This window comes from Diorhabda sublineata, chromosome X, assembly GCF_026230105.1.
Source record: "Diorhabda sublineata isolate icDioSubl1.1 chromosome X, icDioSubl1.1, whole genome shotgun sequence".
Lineage (NCBI taxonomy): Eukaryota > Metazoa > Arthropoda > Insecta > Coleoptera > Chrysomelidae > Diorhabda > Diorhabda sublineata.
The window spans coordinates 34,927,267-34,946,406 of NC_079485.1; the positions used below are offsets into that span (position 1 = coordinate 34,927,267).

Consider the following 19,140-nt stretch of genomic DNA (forward strand, 5'->3'; position numbering starts at 1 on the left):
TAAAAAATGCCTCAGCAAAATCACAAAATGTGGTGAAATTTTTAAATAGGATCCGATGAACAAGTGCCATAGCATCAACAATATAAATGTTTGAAAAAAATTGATTTAAAATATCCTGTGCGTGTTAGTACTACACTTACAATAATTGTTTTCAATTTCAAGAGCGTGTTGAGATTTTGGAGATTTCCTATAAAAACTTTCAGCATCGAAAAGGTACTTGCATCAAATCCACGTTAATTAGCAAACAAAAATAATTTTTTTCTGAATGAGACTTATATCTGTTTCATCGTGCAACTTTATATTAGAAGTACTCTTGTTTTCCTTTTCCGAAGGGGTTCCAAATTGAAATTTAATTTTTTTAATAAGATTAAATACTATTATATTTTGATTATCTTTTTCCTCTTATTGATCCTCGATTGCGTCCATTCATCATGATAATTAATAACACTAAATCGCCTGTTTTATCACAAAACAATCACGACTGTAAAAGAATTAATTTATATTTATTTATAAATTATTACTTATATACGCAAAAATAAACAATTATGAGCTAAAAATTCTTTTCTACTGACTACTCCAAGCGGTATGACTCAGCAACGTGCCGATCAGAAAGAAGAGTGGGGGAATGGGTAAGGGACCAGCACAGCTGATGGCAACATATGATTTTCTATTAATTAGGGCCTCAGGTAAAAGAATCTGAGCATAGTTGTCGGTCCTCACATTTTGCATACTCTCCATCTCGCAACTCCATCCAGCGCCTGGACTATATTGATTCGATTTAGATTCAATAATAATGAGCCTACAAGAGAGTCTATTTTGAAATATCTGATACTCTCAATAAGTTTTCCAATCTCATTAGGATAATGATAGGATAATGATAAGAGATAAATACATTTGGCTCTAATAATTCAAATGTAAACGAACTATGTTTGTTTGGAACTTGCACATTTAAAAATGGCGATATTACATCACCACTAAGGCCAAGGCTGTAGCTAGAATGGATCAAGAGGGATTAATCCCCCCAAGTACCTACCCGTAAGTACCTACCAATGAAAACGCACTTAGATACTATGCGCCAGTTTCACTTTGTTGTTATACGCAACATTCTCGTCCAACAGTCAATCAACGCTTGCGTAGTAGAAATACGGACATATAGCCTATTTTACTCCTTCAGTGGTTTAGGCGTTACGTAGAAAGCAATCAAACTTCGGGGATGTACTCGAATTTTATTCCGGAAATATTCGATAGTTCGCTGTTTCATTGTGCCGCGTCAAGAGCATGTATAAATGCGGCAACAAGCAAGAAGCTGCAGTTATGTTGGATAGGAAAGTGAATCATTGCGACTGAGGCGATATAACAATTATGAGCAAAGTAGTAGTGCAGTGTGTGAACTAATAGTGCTGCGAAGAGGAGTAAAGTGAGTAATATAATGATTTTTGTAATTTAAATTGAAAAGATTTGAAATTCACGAGGACTACAAGGAAAATTATTGCGGTAAACATAGGACAATAACAATTTGTAAAAATTATTTTACCAACTGTAATACAATATTCCCCGTTTCTGACTAAATATACTGAAATGTGTATGGATAGATTGTTTTCTTCATAAATTGTTGTGCCCTTCCTGTGACTGTAGACGATGTTTATCATCATATTTTAGATATGAGATAAAATACCATAATTGATAATAATTCGAAGTACAGATTGTTAAAATGTCCTTGGATGCTAAAAAAAAAAACATTTAAGTTTCCAGCCAATTTCACTTATTCAAAATATCATTTGAATATTTTATCAAGTCTTCGGCGAATGAGCTTCCTCAAAACATAGAGGCAGATCTCATGAAAATGTGCGAGAGTGCTTGAAAATCAAGATGCATAATTAATAATTGTGATTTAAGGAAGCTTTTAATTGAAAATAAAATATTAGGTGGGCAGGGGTGATTTTCCTTCTATTTATTACCACTCCATTAATCTAGAACTAAGTTGACATTTTTACAAATACTGAATTTGTTTTACCAAAAGAAATAATTCTAGGGGGGGCGAGAAATTTCACATTGAATTCCTATGTATTAAACTGTAAATTGTTGACTGTTGACTTTTTGTCTCGATTTAAAGTACGAGCACATTGTAAAATCACAATACTTTCAAATTCATGTATTGTAGAATGCATTTTTCCACATTATTTATACTTATTGCTTAATTATAGCTGATACCATGCTCGGCAATATCAGATTTTCTTATTTCTTAATCCGACAATGAACTGATTCTCAGTTTTAATTTTATATATTTTACGTTTTGAATTTCTTTCAGTTTTGCCCCTCCATGGATGAAAAATGAAAAGCATAACATTAATTGGTTATATACTACACTAGCAGATCACTGGAGAAGATGGTTGCCATCTACCTCAGGAAATACACTTTTGCACGGAGGATTCTATTCGGTATTACTTCGGCCAGGATTCAGACTAATATCTCTAAATACTAATTACTGTCATTCTTTAAGCTGGTGAGTACTTGAAAAGTATCTATCAAAATATTTTGTTAAAGACTAAAACTAAGTCGTAACGTCACAAATATTTTTCTATTATATATATATATATATATATATATATATATATATATATATATATATATATATATATATATATTTATAATGTTTCTAAATGTTCTTGATTCTTGATTTTAGCTCTCTTCTGTTTCAAAATTAGTTTTTTTAATAATTTTTAAAAAGATAGATAAAAATTGACATTTCAACTTTGTCAATATCATATTTTGATAAAGACTCAAAGAAAAGTCAAAACGTAAATTTTTATATATCTTTTAAAAAACTAATTTTGAAACAGAAAAGACCTAAAATCAAAATCATAGAAACATAAACATATCAAAAAGTCTAAGAAATTAAAGAAAGATATATATATATATATATATATATATATATATATATATATATATAAACTTTTAATCAATAAAAATATTCAGGATGAAGCTGTAAATTTATTTGAATTAGGTCCTTTTTATCATTGAAAGCTTTCTCGTTCTTACGAATGTGAACCATTTTTAAAAATTTTCTTTTTCGTGTATTAGATTTCGTGCCAAGAAGTTTTGAATCTTTTGAATTTATTGAATTTGTGTTGATGACCTTTTAGTCTATTTTCCAATTATTACGATTTCTGTTCTACGCCTACGTCATTTGTAACACCTTAACCCAGCATTTAATTGAACAGATTTTAAATCAAAAGAATTCGCCAAATATAAGAAACTCTTTATTTATGTTCTTTGTCATTGTGACACTGCAATTCTGAATTAATAAATTTCAGTAATTTTTAAATATTTTCATTCATATATGTACAATGTTTATATGATATTTTGGCCATATTTTCAGTCCTCGATGATGAATACATAGTTATTCAAAAGGTCAGTATATATATTAAAAATAATATATTTTAGTGTTTTGTTACTACAATAATCTCATTCAAATCAAATGTAAGTTTTGAGGAGTTCTGACAATAGAATATCGAAGTGTACTCTTTTTAAATGTATTCCTACCTTTGGAATCCTTGTATATTCATCATCGGGTGATTTGTATTTATTCAATTTCCATAATTTTAATAACTTTTCTTCTAAGCTTTACATTATGATTTGAGGTAAATAGGATTCCATTTCACAACCGTTTAGTGGTATGTTTTATTGAAATTCATCTTAAGTAAGGGATGCATGTTGCTTTATTATCATTTTATTAATTTTGATAAAATCTTTTAGTACATATTTCAATAGGTGGTGAAATGGTGACTGAGTTGAAATTGTGGTGGCCTTACATTATGTGTTGTATCTTTTGTCATTTGGTATAGATGTTCTGAGACATACTTTCAAGCCATTTTATTTCAGTTTTATATTGTGTAGAGATTCTAATTAAATCGTCGAACTTTTTTGTCTGAAATTGTATCGTGTATTTAGTTTTTCTAATTTCTTATTTACGTAATTTATAGTAAATTTTTATTCTGATGTAAATAAACACGTGCTGTGAGCTCCCGCCAACAACGGCCCTTATCGTACCTGTACATATTGTACTTTTTTGTAAATTGTGGAAGGTAAGTCAAATCATAAGCATACGAATATAATATTAAGTAACTGTTTTTCACCAATAAGTATTTTAATTTGATTTATTTATATGTTCCATGTACAGTCAGCAATGCCAGACCAATTTGAATCGTCGAATAATCAATTCTAGAGGCATGCAATATATATTTTTTATCATACAAGAGCACGAAGATCAGGCGAACGAACCCAACAAAATAATGCAGATGTGCATCTGAGCACGGCGCAGTTACATGAATCACAATCGCAAGCACGAAATCAACAGAGACAATTAGAACAAAGAGAAACGCGCAGATACATAGTCAATAGATGTAGAGAAATTGACCAACAACGCCAATAAGTTCTTCGAGTATTTACATGAAATTTGTTTAATGTAATGTGTCATCTTTAAAGTAAAAGTTGAAAAACATAAAAATTTAAATAGAAAATAAGTAGAAAAATGATATTCATTAACACTGAATTTGGATAAATTATTTAACGAGAGAATCCTGTAAGTTTATTAGAGCACATGCAATAATAATGACATTATCAAGTACACGAAGTATGTTTGTATTTATAACTGAATGTTGCTTAAGCATATGGAATTCTCTCAAACGCCTTATAACTCTTTCAACATGAATTTGCAAACTAGCAATTACTTTTGTTCGTCTCACTTCCATTTTTGTTAACTTGGCGCCAGCATTTACACTAGGAAGTATCTGCTCAATGTGCTTGAAGCCCCTGTCTGCTAAAATGCAAGTTCCTTGTTGTAATCCATCAAGAAAGTTACAATTTTCTACTATGACAACATCACTGGTTCTACCACCAAATCCTTGGGAAACGATTTACCAATCCATAGGAATACATGATATTAAATACTTAACAGTATTCCCCTTCTTGTATTCTGACCATGTCAATGCCTGTTGAAGAGCATTTGATGGTTTTTGTATGTCGATTTCTAGACAATTGATAATGCAGCTAACATTATGATAATTGTGTCTGAAGGCAATAGGAAGGTTCCGTTTTATTAACTTTTTGTCTAAGTTTACAATAAATGGTCTTAAAAAACTACTTATCACTGGTATATTTGATGAAAACAATTTACTGGCATAAGATAACGATATTCTAAAATTATCCTCTAATTCAGAAAATGTACTGTTCAATCTAATTTTTTTCAAACAAAGTAAAATACGTTCTATTTCTATATTTGTGTGTTTATGCATCAACTGAATCAAAAAATTACACTTTTCTGTGATACCAATGTATAGTATTTTTGAGACACTGCAATTGTACAATTTCCTCATTAGTTTCTGTAATATTACTATCCGAATCGGTTATATTTGATGAAGATGTAGCTACAAAAGATGACGAATGACCAGTTTCGATATAAGAAATATCACTATCTGATTTCTCATCTTCGAGAATTTTTCTCTTCCGTGATTTAACAACTCCTGACTGTGATGGTTGAATATGGCTTTCTTCAAACTTGAAGGGCGAAGTGGAACAAGAAGCCGTAGTAACTTTAAACAGTGAGGTGGAAATATTTTTATTTTGTCATCTCGTTTGTACAACCTTGCTTCTATAATGCTTACTGAATTTTGTTGTTTGAATAGACTTGTCTATATTTATTATAGGGTCAGTGATTGTTTCTTTGTCTTGAGTCTTTGGGAATTCTGAAAAGACAAAAAAATATCTAAAATAATTTACTCAGTATAAATATGATTAAGATAAACATATAGTTATATTATAAGTTATAAATATATAACAAACCTTCAGGCTCAACAACTTTTTGTATCAACTCATCATGTTTTTGAGCACCGTCAGCATGAGTTACAATAGCACTTTGAACTTGCAGACAATCTGCGACAAGTTCAGTACATTGCCTTTTAAGAAACACTTTTCGAGAAGATGTAGTATCTGGCATTCATCTTTTGCGATCCTCCTGACCTAGAAATTTAGTTGGCACAGCTTCATCTCCCAAAAGTATCTTCTTGCTGAAGTCCATTTTATGTTTCATCTAGTTCTTAGTATCTTTTTCTATCTGCAATACATATTATCAATATTAGAAGTCCATACTATATTATATTTGTCAAAACAGCATAAGGAAATGTAAAGAAAGTACTTATACAGAAAAATTAAAATTCTAATTATTCTACTGCAATGTAATGTTGAGAAGAACTTTCAACTTATGCTGCAATAATAAGCCATATTAAGAATTTAGCTATTAAATATCTTATGTTGTTTTGGAAAACTGACATATTAAGCTATTGTATTTAGTATTTAATGAACTTCAATAATATTTACATCAAAGTGATCTTCACATATAAAAACATTTGTATGAATCAAAATACTTTTTGGGTCTCTTCGAGCCAATTGTAACCACATTCTCCGTCTTGCGGGATTCTTGGGAACGAAAACAAATAATTTGTTTGGACTTTTAATAGTCGTATTTGTATACTATGGCACCACACTCCATTTATACACCAATGAATTTAAGGTAAAATTATGAGATTCTCTTCAGCTAACCTGCTTTGTTATGGTTATGTTTATTATCTGTGGCTTGTTTATGTGCATGGGACGTCACGTGTAATGTGACTAGCGCCATTATAGATTTATCGTTTTTAGCGCGGTTTTGATAATTTGAAATTTAACTTTCGATTTTTATTGAAAATACATTAAATTCAACTGAAAAATTACTGTAGTGTGTTTATCATGTAATGAAGAATGATTAAAAACAATTTTCAAATATTAGTCAAATAGCCTATTAATAGTAAAAATATGTATAATTATTTTTGGACGTTTAGATGCTTAAAATATATTCGATACTATAAAAAATAATACTTTATTAACCTAAATAAAGCATACTTTTATTGTCTACAACTCTTTTGACTATTTGGATATTTTTCTAATGAATTATCTTGAGGTCTTTGGTTAATTTGTATTTCTTCAAATTTTAATTTATCCTTTGGTTAATATGTACAAACATGAATCAAGGAGATATATCTGAAACTATTTTAAACAGTTCAAACAAAAACATCAAATAAAAATGTCAATATACCTACCTTGTGTGAAAAATTGAAATTTATCCTATCAGAAAACCACATTGTTGTTTAGATTGTCGAAAAAAATACATTACATTACAGGAATAACCTTCTAATTATACAGAAACGAAACACAAAAATGTCAAGTCAAGATACAAATTACCAAAAATCAACAATTCAAGCAATGATTTATATAAAACAAAATTAACAGATGTCAAAATTTTGAGGCAAATTTATCACAATTCAATGAATTAATTAGTTAATCATACCTCGTATATAGTTTTATTAACATTTATAGTAATTTATTTTCACCATGAGCCATGTTTTTCTCCAAAATTAATCTAAGAAGAGAACTATCCAAATCGTGACAATGGGCAAATTGTACGTGCTTTTTAAAAATGGGATTAATGTGGTTTCTATTCTTTATAAAAATAAGAATGTTAAAAACTTTACTAATGTTACTATGATTTTGATACCACCAATTGTAAACCTCTCTAATACGCCGCTTTTTATGAAAAGGTTTTTTTTTATTCACAATCTCTCAGAATTTTGAGTTTATTTGCTGAGCAAAAATATTATATTTGTAATATCCATAAAAAGTTGACATAAACACACTTTTGTAGGTGGCTCCTAGTAAACAGTACTGACCCTGCACAAGAACTGAAATGGCTAATCTATGAACTACAAAATGCCGAGAAACAAAATGAGAAAGTACATGTAATTGGTAAGATCACAAATAAACTTACTTTCCGTACTGAGCGATTGAAATATTATTCATACTCCTTTTGTTTATAATATGACCTAAAATCTTTTTCATAAACGGAACGAAGAACACAGTTGAGAAATTCACAACTTGCCACATACGGGTCAACGATGGCGGCGATTGGACGTCAGTAGTAATTCCTTGTCGTAGAATAGAACCAGCTGGTTCTTTTCAAATCGTGACCTAACGTTCACGCTGTGTTTCTCACAAAGGGTAATAAAACGTTTTTGAAAAATAGACTCGAGGTGAATCATATTCAGGATGAACATCTCGTCCTCTTATTTCAAGTCGAAGTTTTTTTTGCTTTGAACTGTTGGTCCGTAAAAGCCGTGTCTTTCACAAAAATCAAGTGTTTAAATAGAAAAGTTTTGGAACTCTTCATCATTTCTCAAACCATTTATGGACATAACTACGTTGTCAGTCACCTGGACTACTGAAATAAACTGAAACTTGGGGGTACATGTGATCAATTCGTGAGCATCTCCACTAGTTTTTGAACAGCTCACAAGCTTTCAAATCTGCTACTAAAACTTATGCCACTTCGTGCTTTCAAAGACAAGTTCTTATTTGTTACCTCTTTGAATGCATATGCTGCACTTTTTATTGCATGTACCTTAGGTGATTTAGGCACCCCTAGGCCGCCAGTGTAGGGCGAAGTTGTTGTGTTTTCAAATATAATAATTGTTAATTTTCTTCCCCCAAGCCAAAGACAGAGTAGAATAATCTATAGTCTATGAAAAAGTCAATGGTGCAGATTGAACGACATTTAGTTTGTTCTGATGACATATTTTTGCTTAAAATTTTTTTAGGACATATCGCTCCTGGCAGTTCTGACTGTTTGAAAACTTGGTCTATGAATTACTACTCCATAGTGGATCGATATCGACACGTTATAACTGGTCAGTTTTATGGTCATAGTCACGCCGATGAATTTGAACTATTTTACGAAACAAAAAATTACAGTAAGAAATTGAAGAAAAATAATTTTCAAATATAAACCATTTTTTAAATGTACAGGTCAGCCAATAAACATCGCGTATCTCGGTCCATCAATAACCACATATGAAAACCATAACCCTGCATACAGGATATATTACGTAGATGGCGATTATAATAACTCCACAAGGGTAAGCTATGATCAAGCGTCGTCCTTAATCCGAATACTAGCAATTTTAATTTTGGTAATTACCGATCTAAATAATACAATAGTTGATATTCGTACATGTATACCAATATCTCATATAGTTCAATTATGAAGGCTGTCACTTTTTTCATCAATTTCACTTCAATGATTATATGAAGTATTCCTTATAACCCTAATAAGTTCTAATTATTATAATATTCTTCTTCCTAATCCGCGTTTTTACTTAAGAATCTATTACATTAACCGAATATTCTAACTTCTAGCCAGCGAGCTCACATGCTGACGCGACAGCTAGTGGGATGATGTATGGTTACATTAGCTCCTAACCATGTAGCCAGGGAGTCTACTACGACTGTTCATTCTTGAAAGTTTTCAAAAAGATGAAGGATTTTCATCCCTCTTTTGCGGCCACTCACCCTTTATCTTATCTTTTGAAACATCAGGTAATCTAAATCTGCCGACATTTGGTTCATTCTACAATATCAAAACTACTCCGAGATACTCGTACCTAGTTCGTTTTTCAACACGGGAATTGTCAAAAATTAGATTTTTAGCTAGCCAACATGTTGAGTGAGTGTACTTCAGATAGTGCGGTAAAATAGTTTTTATGGTAAAAAAATATTGGAGAAGGTGGCTTGGATTTTTTCTATACTCTGTTTTTTCGGTGCTGAACCTGATTTCGAGGTTGGAAGACTTACATTTCTAATTGAGCGAGTTTCGTTAAAAAAGCAAAACAAAAATTATTAATTTAGTTTTGGTTGTCTTTTTTGTAACTCAAAAAATGCATATATACATCAACCATAATTTGAAAGTAAACTCTCGCTGAATTTTCTCGTGCAGTAACTTCAGTAGGAGTTAGCAAGGCATTGATGGGTTTGTTTTTATAAGATGAGGATTAAACCACCTGTAAACGGAAACCACTTAAACTAGTCTTTCGGCCTTCTCCATACATAAGAAAGAGGTTCCGCTTGGACAACCACGTCCAAGTGAGTTGGAGGATATTTAAAAGTTTCAATAACTGGAAAATCATGATTCTTTTGTCAGTTTTACCTGATTGTATAGAGCGGAGGTAGTGTCACAACCACTTATTTGGTAGTGGAAGAATATGCGGTCTGGTAAAAAACTTGTGATATCGGGCTATACGTTAAATCTTTGATCACTAAAGATATGGGTCATTATAAATTATCTCATAAGATTTTCATGTTTATTATTATGATGGCTTTTCTCGGCCTTCTGAGAGAAAAGCCTCTTCCTTCACTTTATTTCATTCTATTCCTACTGGGGTGTATTGTATTATTTTTTTTGTTCCGTTTGTGCTTTGTTATACTTTTGTCAATCGTTTCGTAGGTTTACTAGATATGTTTTTATCCTCTTTATTGAGATGCATTACGTTCGGTCTATTGTGTGTTAGTGTCTATTAGTATAGTTCTATTCCAGTAAAATTTCATAGAACGTTGGTTGGTGGGTAATTACGATTTTTTGTATGAATCATATATTATAAATATATATTATATAAATTATTGCTAACACCTAGTGTTCGATTTTTGCACCAACTTGTATGATGCATCATCCTGTTATGTTTTAATTTTTTACCATGGTGACATTTTCTCCATAAGACTATTTTCTTAAGTATTGATATATCTGTAATTTCTTGTCAATGTTATTCCATATTGTCCATTGTTACTACAAATCTTTCGTTCATATGTTTGTCCTGAATGGCTTTTGCATTCATGTCTTTATTTTTTCATATATGGTTAATATTTGCATGTTATCCTAATACATTTTCTTGATTGAGATTGAACGGAGTGAATTGTTTGCTTCAGCAATTTCTTGATTTTCGAGTAGTAGGGTGGTTATGTGAAGGAAATAGGAATAGAGAAAGTTTTTTATTTGTATATGGTGTTGAGTTTTTATGTCAATCCTGTTTCTTTTCTGATTGTATTATGGTTGTTTTTTTGATATTTATCTTCATTCATATTACCATAATTGAGAAAGTGACCTTTGAAAAAAACAAAAAATTTTGGAAAAAAATATATTTATTTTTCAACGTAATCTCCTTTAGCTCCATGCCTTTTTTATAATAAGAATCGTCAAGCTCCGCAGAATAGCCATTAACTGCCGATATCATTTCTTCACTGTTGGAAAATCTTTGACCACCGAACCGAGCCATCAAGTCTGGGAACAGAAAATAATCCGAGGGCGCTAAATGTGATAGCAATTCAAACTTTAATCTATTAATTTTGGCCATTCTTTGAAGCCGGTTCTTCCTTTTCAGTCCATTGTTTTGATTGTTCTTTTGCTTCGGATGAGAAGTGATGGACCCACGTTTCATTCATGGTTAAGAAACGGCGCAAAAACTTGGCTTTATTCCTGTGAAACATCATCACGACGCTATTTTGGCTCCATTGTGAGCAAACGCGGCACCCATCTTGCGCACAGCTTTCTCAAGTCCAAATTTATATTAGTTAATATGTGATGTAATATACGATGTATCACACTTTTTGTAATGCCTACTATGTCTGCTAGCACTGTCAGTCGACAATCATCTAGTACCTCTTTGTGTGTGTATTTAAAAATTTTTGGAGTCGTCAATATTTTACTGTTGATAACGAAGGAACAGTCTCACTCAGAGCAGAATCTAGTTAACTATCGATGGCTGTTAAACAAATACTAAATAACGCGGCGTCTTCAAACTAGAAACATATGCTGAATAAATTTTTTTCTAACTCAAACATTTAACAAATTTTCAGTTCGTTTTGGATCATGAGACTTGGACTACTGATTTAGAAAAAGCAAATGAAGGAGAAAATGAACCAATTTGGTACAAATTATATTCAGCAAGAGATACGTACGGTATTCAATCTTTATCTCCAGAAATGTGGGATAAATTTATAGATAAGATGGCAGCTGATCCATACTATTTTAATATATTTTATAAGTAAGTTAAGGGCCATCCCTAAAGTACGTCACACGTTAATGGGGAGGGAGGGTATCACCGAAGTGTAACATCGTGTTTCAAGGGGCATGGAGGGTCAATAGTTTTGTGACGTCACATGTTGAAATTTAAAATACTAAAACGCAAAGTTTGGATGTGAATTGAAAATTTAAAAAATTTCATGAAATGTTGGACTTTATGTTGATTTTATATCAGGAGGGGGGGAGGGGGTTATAAAAATGTGACAACCTGTGACAAGGACGGGGTTCAAAAGTCCTAAAATTCGTGTGACGTACTTTATGGATGGCCCCTTGATATAAATATGTTCACTTGGTTCATTAACCAATTTCAGTTCCCAGTGCTCTGGTTCTGATCATTATCTTCGAATTAATTTAGTTGCTCCTATGTTTGTTAGTTGCAATAATCAACATTTTTTCTCAGGAACTACTACAGGGATAGTCCAACAAGACCATATTGTGATTCCGAGTGCAGAGTGCGAATTTTATGCGATTTGAAAAGTGGAAGGTCACAAGATAGATTACATTTATGCAATAAATTACAATATTTTTAGTTATAATATCACAACCAACGAATAAAAAACACAAAGCAGAAATGTAATTAATTAACTTTAGTATCGGTTAATAAATAAAGTGGAAATTGTTGCTCGTTTCTTTATTTTAACATGGATTGATATTTAAAAAAACTACCTACTGTCGATATCTAAGGAAAAATAGAGAAAATGGAATATTTTGTATTACGTACACGAGTTGTAAGATTTTTAGGCCGCGTGTTGATTTTGTTTGAGCTAAAAATGGATGAAATTGTTTTGCAAATTTTGAGGTGCTCAAATATTATGTATAAGAAGCGTTTGTTGGTCCAAATTGACTATGCCTTTGAAATTTGATATCTATCATCTGTTGTCTTCTCTATTAACTTCGCGGTAGTCTACTTCAATTCGTAATTTAATTTTCTGGGAAATCGAGCTTCTTAACGACGACCCAGATGTTAAAGCCTTGACTAATGATTTCTTTTTCTATTTCCTGTTGCTATTTATTTTTGGATCACTTTCTGTGAACGTATTGCGCAGTAATTATACTTGCTATTTTTCTTCTAGATTGAAAAGATTGGTTCTCATCCACCATATGTCTCATTAAGACTGTAATCGGTGAGCAGATCTCTGAATTCCTATGGGAAACTATATTGGTTCATCTGTGATATTGATGACTAAGAGTGCATCATTGTACCTTTGTTTGAAAGTATGACAGTTCCTTGGATTTCTTTAATGGGTATTCGCACTTTCACAAACGGTAGAGTAAACTTTTCGGACATTCGGAAAATATGAGTATGTTAGTGATGTTGGAGGTTACTTTACTCACTTTCATCAACATTTGTTGATCGATTCTATGGATATTTTCAGTAACAATAAATTTCGAGAATTTCACTGTATAATTCAATGTCAATTTTGCAAATTTCTTCATTTCAATTCAAACAATGCAATCATTTTATGTCTTCCTTTTACACCACTTCAGAGTCTATGTAACAACGAAAGAGTTGGGAGTAAAAAAGGCATCAAATTGTGTTTGGTCACTAGTCCTCATTATTCTTATAAATCCACCATAGTACTACAAGGATTATAGGATTATATGCATGCGTAGAGAAAGTAAAATTTTTTTGTGAACCCAACTAGTACTGATTTGCAATTTATTATGGTAGCGACCACCCTTGGTCTTTATTGATGGTAACGTAAATGCATCTTGTTACATCACCAATGTGCTAGAAACTGTTACTTTGGAAAATTCAATCTTCCAACCGGATAGTACGCGTCTCATATGGCAAAAACTACACTACGATTTTCAAAGATGTTAATATTGCCGTTGCCCTATGGTCAAAACAGATGCTGTCGCTTATTAAACATGTAAACGGTACGATCAGTAGGTGACTGTTAATTTATCACATCCTCCAGCATCCTCTGGGTACGATATACCACCTAGATCACTTTAGTGATATTATAACGTCTAAATAATTGTATTACAAATCATGGCAGAACTTCTCTTGGTTAAAACATTTTTCGAACTGTTTGTTTTCCGATTATGAGAATTGCAAATATTTTAGGTGTTGCAATGCTATGGAAATCATCATATTAAATATCAAGCTAACAAGTGAGGCTGGAATATAGGTAAGATTTGGTAGCCCCAGTGTCGATGAGATAAGGTGTTTCATATTGAATTCAACCATTGGCGTACATAAAAATATATGTAAATTAGAATATAATAATTCAAATAATGTGCAACTACCATAGATTAGTAAATTGTTACCGCTCTGATAGAAATGGCCTCATAATTCCAGACTTAAAAAAATGTAGCATTTTAGTGGATGTACCTCAGAAGAGGCTACTGGTATGTACGTTTGAAATACGCACCAGATTGTCATTTTTCAATTTGTAGTAGGTGCCCATCTGAGTAGTACAAAAATTTATTAGCCCTGCAAACAAATATTCACTATATTTCATGCTATGTTAAGAGAAACCATTTTTTTCTATTAATTTTTTTTGAAACCATTTAAATAAAACCGAATAGTACGTATATTGTAAGTTATTGTGAGACGTAGAAAATGCCTCGAGTATGAAGATGTCAATGATCGAGCTGATGCAGAGAACTGTAGCACTAGGAGACACAACAGTGTAACATCGTATTCAGTAAAAAATCGTAATTATGTTTATATGCGCATAACGGTCGTAGAAGGGAAAGACTTCGCCCTGGTTCACAATGTAAGATTATATTTGCTGTTGAAAGACACGTGCACAGGACTATTGAAGTATGAGATGTTTTCAGCCGTTCAAGTCGCCAGGAGTGGACAGGATCTTCCTAGCCCTTCTTCAAATTGGCAAGAAGAAGTGCTGCCTCAGTAGAAACAGTCTAGAACTGGGGCATATACCAGAGCCTTGGTGAACGGTCAAAGCAACTACAACCCCAAAAGTATGAAAGAAAGACCCCAAATCCTTCATATCACTCAGCCTCACTTTGTTTTTACTTAATACGACTAAAAAAGCTGATAACTCCATTAGAACAGAGATTTTGAAGTGGAAACAACTCAATATCCATACCAAACAGGCAAATCTACAGAAACTGCACTGTTACAATTGACAAACGGAATTTAGAATGCCTTGACGAATATAGAAAATGTAGTATGTACTTTCTCAGATATAGAAAGCGCTTTGACAAAATTCTACATGAAGCTGAAGAGGATTAGAGGCGAGAGGAATAGATAGGACAACTTCTAGATGAATGGCACAACTACTATCCTCTAGAAGAGCAGAAGTGGAAGTAGAACAAGACACCTTTTCATTTACTGTTAACAGGTGTTGTCCACAAGAGGGTGTTACATCCCCATGTGGAACTTAGTAATAGAGGAAATCTTATGCAGACTGACTGACCTACTTAGTCATCTATGCAAGAAGGAGCTTTGAGAATACATTATGTGACATTGTTCAAAAAGGACTCAAATACACAAGAAGGTGTTGTCAATCGGTGGGAATAAATGTCAAGCCGAATAAAACCTACCTAATTACCTTCACTAAGAAGAAAAAACTCAATCTCATATCTTTGAGTGGAAAACAGAGGGAGAATATATGGAACTAACACTAGATCGTAAACATGAACAAACATGAAAAAGAGATAACCACTAAAGCCACAAAAGTCCTGATGATGTTCAGAAACTGCGCAGAGAAGAATTGGGGTTGTAACCCTAAGATTCGACTGTGGATGTATTCGGCAAACGAAGCCAATCCTCACCTTTGAGATGGTGGTTTAGGGCACTAGTCAGAATACTACAAGGAACAATCTATCGAAGGTACAAAAACAGGCTTGCATATGTGCAGCCGAGAAAGCATATCGGAAATGTTCAGAGGCGGAATTAACAAGAAAAACCCGTCCTAAAAAAAATTCCATTCCTGGGACATGCCTAAGGACAAAATACTAAAAAAGTTTAGCTTTGATAAAAAATTCACCTCAAAACTAAGCTCTAGAAGCAAGCGGAATCAAAACTCCATACGGGAAATGAACAGAAATGCCATCAAATGGTAAATATGTGCGATTGAAAAATATGTCAAGTTCAATGTAGGTGTAGGGGCAGGCAAACCCTTCATAGGATCTTTCTGTGGTATGAGCTACAGAACAGTAGAAAAAGTATTGGAAAAAAAGATAGATACATCTACAGGGGCTGAGACAGAACTCTTCTGGGAAACTAACCAGAGATGATCTGTTGAATGTATAATCCTAAGTAACCTACTAATACTAACAGGAATCCTGTCGGGGTACTGTCGCCTCAATTGACACCTGAAGACACTAGACTTAGCGGATGATGCAGCGAGTAACTTTATGCATATGAAATAGAAGACGAAAATCTATGGCAGCTACAGCCATTCCACATTCTGAACCTTCTAAGAGGAGTGGGATTAATAGATCAATTTATATTCCCAGTACCGCAACAAAAGGGGGGACACAATAGATCTTTTGGGTCGCGATGTACATGGTACCCCAATATACACATATATACATTGGAGTAATAATTTCTGGAGTTATTGCTTATAATAACCGATCACCACTTCTGTTTATATGGAGCTAGTGTAGCAGTTGCGCGTTATATTGATATCCAAACCATTTTCGACTTTTTCTATAGAGTTCACAAGTCCTTTTCTAGTACGATAATACACGTCCACATATGCATTTCGACTATGGAATTTCTCCCAAAAGCTGGCGTGAATGTTTTGTTGTGGCCACCGCAATCACCATATCCAAGTCTTATCGAACATACATAGCATATGATGGGAGACTGTTTAGTTTGTACTACCCTCCAAAAACTCTGACTACACTCTGCGACAAGCTGACATCGACTACCTCCCTTGGTGATGCCTAAACTTGTAAAAGATTTCATTCAACTAAGGGGTCACCAAATACATGCTAAAATTTTTTCTGAGTATATGTTAATAAAAACCAAAAAATAAGGTTGATAAATTACTCTTTGTGGGCGCAATTCTTCTTGTTTCACTGATTATATGTCTAAAGAATTTATAAAAAAAAACGAAATAAAAAAAATTTTCATGTTTAATATCTCATATTTTACATGCAACCATATTTTATGGAATTTCATTAACTCATAAGATCACATGTCTAAATATTATCGACATAATTGGTAAACCAAAGAATATTCCGATATGTGTGTTTATTCCATTTTTGTAATGATTAAATATAACGAAATAGTACTCTAGTACACTCTATACAAATGAGAATACATGCACTTCGTTTATTGTTTTTAGAAACTCACAATGGAATCTTTTTTTATTTGCGTTAAATGTTTTAAAAGGTGAAGTTATGAATGCGCCTTGTATATATGAAATGTTAATTTACACTATCAGTTAATGTTAATATACATCAAAACCTATTGTTATTGTACGATAAAAACAACTGGTAAACTGGTCTACTATTATTTATTTGTCCGTAATCATACCAAAGTTTTGAAAGAACTAGGGGATTTCGATCTTCGTCCTTCAGACAAAATGTGACGCAGAGCAGATAAACATACCGACCTGTAGATGAATCATCATTCCATTTACCCCCACCTCCTAATACAGCTGAACGAACGAATTCAATCTCACAACACAACTAGTGAATGTATCGTGAGTTTTCGAACGTGCGGTAGTTTTTGGGTTTTTAGTAGTTTTAGTGTTTATAAACATTACCGAGAATAATATGAGGTTGAAAAGACCTAGTTCATGCTTAGTTTTGAGGATAGTTCCAGTCACAACTCCCTCTCGTAAGTTTTTGTTATGATATTTTCAATAAATTGATCTGTTGCTCAATAATGTGAGGTTAAGGAATACGTTATATGGAAGTTTCAACATTATTTAAACAAACACTACTCACAACAGTAACTCTTACTTGAAAAATTGGACGTATACCGTTTTTGAAAAGAATGCATATATGATAGATTTTTCAATACCTATATATACATATTATGTATTTTGGGTTCCAAATTTATCACTGAAAGTCGGTCATCAGTTCCTGATACACTGAATTTTGTATATATATATATATATATATATATATATATATATATATATATCAGCAGTAATTTTTATGTTCAATAATATTGAGTATTTTGGAAAAACATGTTTCACAGTAAATAAACTCAGCAGGATACGTTAGAATGGCTCTTATCTAGTTGATATATTATTTAAACACGAGTTCAATTATTGTAGTTCTATTCTTTCCAATATATTCACATATGTACCAACTGATGTGTTGTTAGAAAACTCGGCAGTAAAACTGATTTAATCTGAGATGGGTGAAAAACTCATCATAATTAAAAATCTGACTGAACAAATCTTTCCTCATAGTACACTTAAACAAATACAACGTATAAATGAAAATAAGTACATTATACGTTTTCATACACAAACGAAACTAGAGTGAGTTATATATAGTTAAAATGTATTTTGCAATACAAATTTTATATTGCATCTGTTTCCATAAAGTCATTTTATTTTTCTAGGCCAACCAATATTAGCTGATATATATATATATAAATGTTTACAAAACGCACATATTCAGTATATGTTATTGGTATAACAACATATAATTTCGTTTAGAGTAATGAGGATCTTCAACACAATGCTTTAATAAATACGCGCCTAGTTTTATAGAGTGACTCATCACATTGTTTTGATATTTCTCAAGCTTCCAGCCACAGCAGCCAATAAGTTTTGGTTTAACTACGGAAAACTTCATATTTAGTAAATATTAAAAAGTGTTACTTATCGAGAAACATATGGTTTCTGAATACGACCAGTCGTCACCCAAATCTATACCTGATTGATGAAATGTACGCAGAAACATTTTTAGACTTTTTGAATTCTGAAGGATATCTGCAACTGTAGTATTAGCGGCCTCCCTTACGTGTTTATATATAGGTCCTTCATTTGAGCCCATTGATGTTTTTTGTTGGGTAGTCGGACCCAAGTTGTTCCTGGTGGCTTCTCTGTATCATGGTCCCATCTTAGATAAGGTCCTCTTCTGGGTCTTTTGATGTCTTGTACCATGTGGTAATTTTTCTGGTCCCTCTATTATCAGTCAAATGTCTTGCACATTGCTATTTGAGGGATTTGGTTCTGTTAATGATTTTTCGACTA

At 32.5% G+C, this 19,140-nt stretch overlaps 2 protein-coding genes across 3 annotated transcripts in view; both read left to right on the forward strand.

Moving 5' to 3' along the window:
• The window catches only part of LOC130450860 (sphingomyelin phosphodiesterase-like), a 29,542-nt gene extending 16,926 nt beyond the window's left edge, over positions 1–12,616 (forward strand). For both annotated transcript variants that reach the window (XM_056789533.1, XM_056789532.1), the window contains exons 10-15: positions 2,309–2,503; positions 7,736–7,836; positions 8,685–8,837; positions 8,893–9,002; positions 11,770–11,957; positions 12,396–12,616. In XM_056789533.1, the coding sequence (XP_056645511.1) occupies positions 2,309–2,503; positions 7,736–7,836; positions 8,685–8,837; positions 8,893–9,002; positions 11,770–11,957; positions 12,396–12,525 (877 nt within the window). In that variant the 3' untranslated portion in view covers positions 12,526–12,616. The remainder of the gene's footprint in view (positions 1–2,308; positions 2,504–7,735; positions 7,837–8,684; positions 8,838–8,892; positions 9,003–11,769; positions 11,958–12,395) is intronic.
• A 4,994-nt stretch (positions 12,617–17,610) lies between these two features.
• LOC130451487 (dual specificity protein phosphatase 10-like) overlaps positions 17,611–19,140 on the forward strand; it is a 39,322-nt gene continuing 37,792 nt past the window's right edge. The window contains exon 1 of the mRNA XM_056790526.1: positions 17,611–17,765. Within this exon, the coding sequence (XP_056646504.1) occupies positions 17,702–17,765 (64 nt within the window). The 5' untranslated portion in view covers positions 17,611–17,701. The remainder of the gene's footprint in view (positions 17,766–19,140) is intronic.